The sequence below is a fragment of the Lepisosteus platostomus genome, chromosome 3 (assembly GCF_059453375.1).
Source record: "Lepisosteus platostomus isolate fLepPlt1 chromosome 3, fLepPlt1.hap1, whole genome shotgun sequence".
NCBI classification, from domain to species: domain Eukaryota; kingdom Metazoa; phylum Chordata; class Actinopteri; order Semionotiformes; family Lepisosteidae; genus Lepisosteus; species Lepisosteus platostomus.
Window position 1 is genome coordinate 43,237,248 of NC_142613.1, and position 6,000 is coordinate 43,243,247.

General features: G+C 36.4%; 1 protein-coding gene across 1 annotated transcript in view; it reads right to left on the minus strand.

Annotated features, from left to right (window-relative positions):
- The window catches only part of ptchd4 (patched domain containing 4), a 53,235-nt gene extending 47,604 nt beyond the window's left edge, over positions 1–5,631 (minus strand). The window contains exon 1 of the mRNA XM_088625674.1: positions 4,823–5,631. Within this exon, the coding sequence (XP_088481800.1) occupies positions 4,823–5,422 (600 nt within the window). The 5' untranslated portion in view covers positions 5,423–5,631. The remainder of the gene's footprint in view (positions 1–4,822) is intronic.
- Positions 5,632–6,000: the final 369 nt, after the last annotated feature.

Here is a 6,000-nt window from a genome sequence, read left to right on the forward strand (position 1 = left end):
CCTTTGAATCACACAAAAAAACAAATAGACTATAATAATGTCTCAGAATGTGAATCATATGTAAATCCATTCATCCATTTCCTAACTGACTAATCCAAATCAGTGTCACGGGGAAGCTGAAACCTTTCGGCAAGCAACAAGCACAAGGCAGGATATACTCTGGACAGGATGCCAGTCCATCGCAGGGCAAACACAGACACAAAGAACCATACACCAGGAAAATTTTCCCAAAACACAATTAACCTACCAGTCTTTAGACTGTGGGAAGAAACCGGAGCACACACAAACAAAGGGACTACAGATGCAGCCATTCAAAACGAGCAGGCGATACCGCATTATTTTGCGGTGCGCTTTATGCAGTCTACCGCGAGTTACAGTAAATTCTCGTATAGTACCTCAAGTAAAATAATAGTATCCGGAATTTCCGCAAGGTGGAGCTAATAAAGCTCAACCTCTCATGTTTGAGCTGTCGCCATCAAAGTCTTTAACGAAGATATTACTAATAGTATTAATAATGAATGACCTTGGACATACTGTAAACTCAAAGTATTGCCCTGGTCCACATTCTTTTTTTCATTGACCGTCTTTGTAAAAGTAACACCACAGCATTTCGCAATCACGCATTTGTTTCCAATCATGCAAAGTACAGTAATTTTTGAGAATCTCCGATTCACCATGCCTTTCACATGCTCGTAAAAGAGATTGATTTAGGAACATAAACATATTACTGTATGCAAACTGTACTGTATACAGTATTTATATGTATATTTAATGTCTTTACTGTTCCCGTTTAAGTATTGAATATTTATATGGAATTTTACCACTGAAGGGAAATCTTAGTAGCTGGGCATAAAAAGAATAGGACCATACTGTAACGGGTGTGAAGGCCATAAACTATATTAATTTTGGAACATAAACATACAGTATATGGCTGGTCTCAGTACTTTAAAGAAAACATACACACCAGTATTCCATTTCTCCCTAAACATTTTAAGCATCGAAGTCTTTAACTAACGTGATACTGGAGTCAACAAGCATACTTTTAGAATTTGATTAAAAGGGAATACAATATGGAATCGCGTATCTAAAGAAATTAATAATGATATAATTATATTCATGTACCGCAACACAAGAATTGTACACGCTGTACGATGTATGTTGATAATTTTTGTAGGGCTCTTTCAACATGTGACCTTGCCGGTGGCGCTGTGGGTTAGGTTCCTGACTCCCATATCACACATTGGGTGTTTGAATCCAGCTGGAGCCATGACTTTTTTTTAACAAACATTTCTTTGACAAAATAAAACGTTTCCATGGGTCAGAGATTAAATAAATATTCACTCGCACCAAACAAATTTATATTTCTAAATATCACAACGTGATTGAATTAAAGTCATTTTAATAACAGTGAATAGTCACCTATGCGTTACAATATAAACATTTGTATTGATTTAAATCGCATTTAAATCGCCTTTATTTAAAACCCATAAATAAAGCTGATACTATTTAGACTTTTAATTATTTAAAACTGTATTACAGCAGCACAATGCACAATGCAACGTAAATCGCTATCTTTGTCTTCTGCGTAATAATGTTCACCTCTCTGTCCAGCAAATTAACAATAGTAATAATAATGAACTTTATTGTATATGGCGCCTTTAAAGGTGGCTCCTCAAAGCGCTTTACAGGATAAAAACAATAACAACAATCCTGTTAGGCCGGGCAAACAATTTTTTTTTTAAGAAATACAAAATGAGATATAATGATGTGTTCCAGCTTAGACATTAACGAAGAGCATAACACGGGGGCGGCGTAGAGGTCGGCTCTGGTTTTCCCATCTATACCGATGCACTGCAAGTACAACCCCCCTTTCTGCGGGAGTGCTGGCTGTGACGAATTAAACCGGTTTCACAGGTATTTTCAAAGTAGAAAATTTGCTGGACAGAGAGGTGAACATTATTACGCAGAAGACAAAGATAGTGATTTACGTTGCATTGTGCATTGTGCTGCTGTAATACAGTTTTAAATAATTAAAAGTCTAAACAGTATCAGCTTTATTTATGGGTTTTAAATAAAGGCGATTTAAATGTGATTTAAATCAATATAAATGTTTATATTGTAATGCATAGGTGACTATTCATTGTTATTAAAATGACTTAAATTCGATCATGTTGTGATATTTAGAAATATAAATTTGTTTGGTGCGAGTGAAGTTTTATTTAATCTCTGATCCAGGGAAACGTTTTATTTTTTCAAAGAAATGTTTGTTAAAAAAAAAGTCACGGCTCCAGCAGGATTCGAACACCCAACATGTGATGGGGGAGTCAGGAACCTAGCCCACAGCACCACCGGCAAGGTCACATGAGGAGTGTTGAAAAAGCCCTGCAAACATTATCAACAGACATCGTACAGTGTGTACAATTTTTGTGTTGCGGTACATGAATATAATTATATAGTTATTAATTTCTTTAGATACGCGATTCCATATTGTATTCCCTTTTAATCAAATTCTAAAAGTATGCTTGTTGACTCCGGTATCACGTTAGTTAAAGACTTCGATGCTTAAAATGTTTAGGGAGAAATGGAATACTGGTGTGTATGTTTTCTTTAAAGTACCGAGACCAGCCATATACTGTATGTTTATGTTCCAAAATTAATATTGTTTATGGCCTTTACACACATTACAGTATGCTCCTATTCTTTTTATGCTCAGCTATTAAGATTTCCCTTCAGTGGTAAAATTCCATATAAATATTCAATACTAAAACGGGCACAGTAAAAACATTTAAATCTTTCTACGACCGACCAACGAGTGCCCCTGTCGGTCAACCAATCATGTACCACGGTATTTTGCGTCATCGCTCGTCACGATGCGCGAGGCCGTAGCCAATTACCTCCGGTACGTGTCTGTGCCACGCACTTTGAATGCCTGCATCTGTACATACAAACTCCATGCAAAAAACTCCCCATGTCCAGAATTGAATCCAGTGCCCCAGTTGTGCGAGCCAGCTATGCTAACCACTGCACCACCATGCTGCCCTTGTATGGAAAGCATAAAAGACAAATCACACCCTGCATTCTGTATATTCCATGTTTTATAAAAAAAATACCTTACTATTTGTTCATTCATTTTCATTTAAAATTTTCTATTTCATCCTGTGATTTTCTAACACTTCACCCAACTCCCATACAAGCAGTGTGGAGATTAAAAATAGATAAGACCTTTCTGTATCAGTACTGTACATATTCAGTTTCTGTTTTCATCCAATGAACACAATAATATCACTCCTTGAGTTACAGGATTGAACCCAGGAAAGGAGAGATCATTTTGAGTGCTATGTGCCTTGTCCCACTGGGCAGCTTGTTAGAATTTTCCTCCATGATGCAACATCAGCAACCTGGTAATAGTTACAGTACCACTTTATCAAGTCAATAAAACTAATACAATTATTGAAAATGGAAATACCACTCCAGCTTCTATGTACTAATACATTTATATCACATACTGTACATACTGTATACTGGAATTACAAGAGCTTTTATTATATAACGTAAAGCAGAAAATTATTCTTAAATACAAAGAACTGTACACTTTAAGTGAACTGTATAGTTTTAAGAACTGCATCCAGAAGATTTTCAATTACATCAATGTATTGTATATGTACTGTATATAATGCAACAAATAGACAAAATCTGTCAAGAAAATAATAATTACTAGCGATGAAACAAATTGCTTTGTGGGGAACTCTGTGGACCAAATGAGTTGAAACAAGGATACAAGAAGCAATGTAGTGTCTCCTCAGCATCAATGAATGTAATCCAGTAACACAAACTGAGGTAATGATAATAGTATTTTCTAAAGGAAAGAAATCCTGTATTAATGTTACAGATGATGATATTATAACTGTTATTTTCCAGACAGGGTTTGTTTGTTGCTGTATACCTTTATTCATGAAATAGTAATTAATTTCACTTTACGTATGCACATAGTGTTCGTACAGAAAGAAACCAGTGACACTTCGCTTAATAATATAATTGCTGGCATCCTGTAACTTATCCATTTCATATAAATTATTTAAACAAACTTCATCCCAGTCAACTGTTATCCTACTTTTCAGCCAATAGAGAAATTATAATTTCACAATTGTAGGTAAAACGATCAATACTATTAGTGTTAAAACACAATTCACAGTAATTTGCTGTGTCACAAAACATACTTTAAACAAAATCAAAGAAATAATGTCAAGGGTGATAAAACGGCCGAATGTATTAATTTGGAAGGTTTAAATGACAATTTGGAAATCAAACACCGCATATTCAGTACCGCATTCGTTTCTCACTGTGCTTTCACCATGAAGGTAGACATCATGAAACCGTAGCAGATCTTTGTAAAACAAGTCGGTTCATGGGACCGACTCCACTAGCCAGAAATGAAACACTTTCTTGTTGTCAGGACACGTAGTTTTGCCAATTTAAACAAACGCATTCAGCAAGAGAATGCTTTATCAATTCAAATTGTCCAGGTTACGGTTTTCAAAAACTCCCTCAAATAAAGTTAAATTCGAGGTTTTCTTTCAGGCTGAAGTATACATGCAAATCAGAACGTGGGACGTTTATTATTATTATTATTATTATTATTATTATTATTATTATTATTATTATTATTATTATTATTATTATTATTATTATTATTGTCAGTTCAACTACTTGATAGTCGAGCTTCTGGCTCATATAACCCGCATTTAACAAACCTCAAAGCACAGTTTGCAAGAAAACATTTTTTCTTAATAGGAAATTCGCTGACAAAATAAATCAGTCTTACCTTTAATGTTGTATTTGGGTAACTCACTTGCACCTTGGAAGGTGTGCTGTTTGAAAAGGCAGCTTGACGAATGTCTCTGAAAATTGTAATTATATCATCCAAAAGGCATTTCTTATCCCTGTGGCTCATGACACAGAGATGCGCAAAAGTGTAATTGAAACCTTTGTAATTAACCCGCAAATCCAGCACCGCTTTGTGGACCTGCAGGACTTGATCAGCCAGCTCCAAAATGTTTCCCCCGGATTTCGAGAGCAGGATCAGCCTGCCATATCTGCCGGGAGTGTGCAGGTCTGAATACAGCTTGTTTTTGGACTGGTCAATGGGGAAAAGACTGTTCGCTAGACTCCGTTCTATTTTAGCCAGACTGTGGGTTGGGGCAACCAATATCTCTAGATCTCTTTCGGGCTTAAATCTGCTCAGAACGGTGGATCCGAAGATGATGGTTAAAACAGCGGGAACAGTAAGGAAAAAAACCGGATGCCTGCTAACAAATAAGCCGAGCCAGTAGAAAGAAGATTTGAGCCCTCTGTGTATCACTTGCCGCAGCATCCTCCTCCAGATCCAGCTATCAGATGCCCCGTTTCTTCCTATGAAGCACATGTGACATGTGGCTCCTTTGCCCCGCTCTGTCAATCCGTTTCAGAATACACTACTCCTGTAAAACACTGCAGCAATTTGCAAAAAGACAGTCAGATATTGATCACTCGTGGCTTTTTCCTTTCCTCTCAAGCCATCCCTCCCCCTTTTTTAACCATTGATCTGTGATATACGGGAGTATTTGTATTGTTCTGCAGCAATAGTAGAAAGGCTCGGCAGCCTCATGTGCATGTGTGCCTAGTTCTTCTAAGTACACTATTGGTGCTGCCTGATTTAACTGTAACCATGTGCTGTATTGTAAGGAGAAAAATGCTGATGGACTATATTTAGAGCTCTCGGGCTTAAGAGAGTCATTGGATCAAAGACGAAAAATAAAATTATGAATGTAAAATAGACAAATGCCACTGTGGATCTCGTTATAAATTGCATTCATGAGTACAGTAAATGTTCCGTGTCATTATATTATCTTCTTTTTACAGTATAACTACACTTTAATGTGTTCAGGCTCAACATTATCAGTATTGATATGAATGCAATGTAATGTATATATATATAAGTTGCCGGCCAAAAGCATAGTCAAA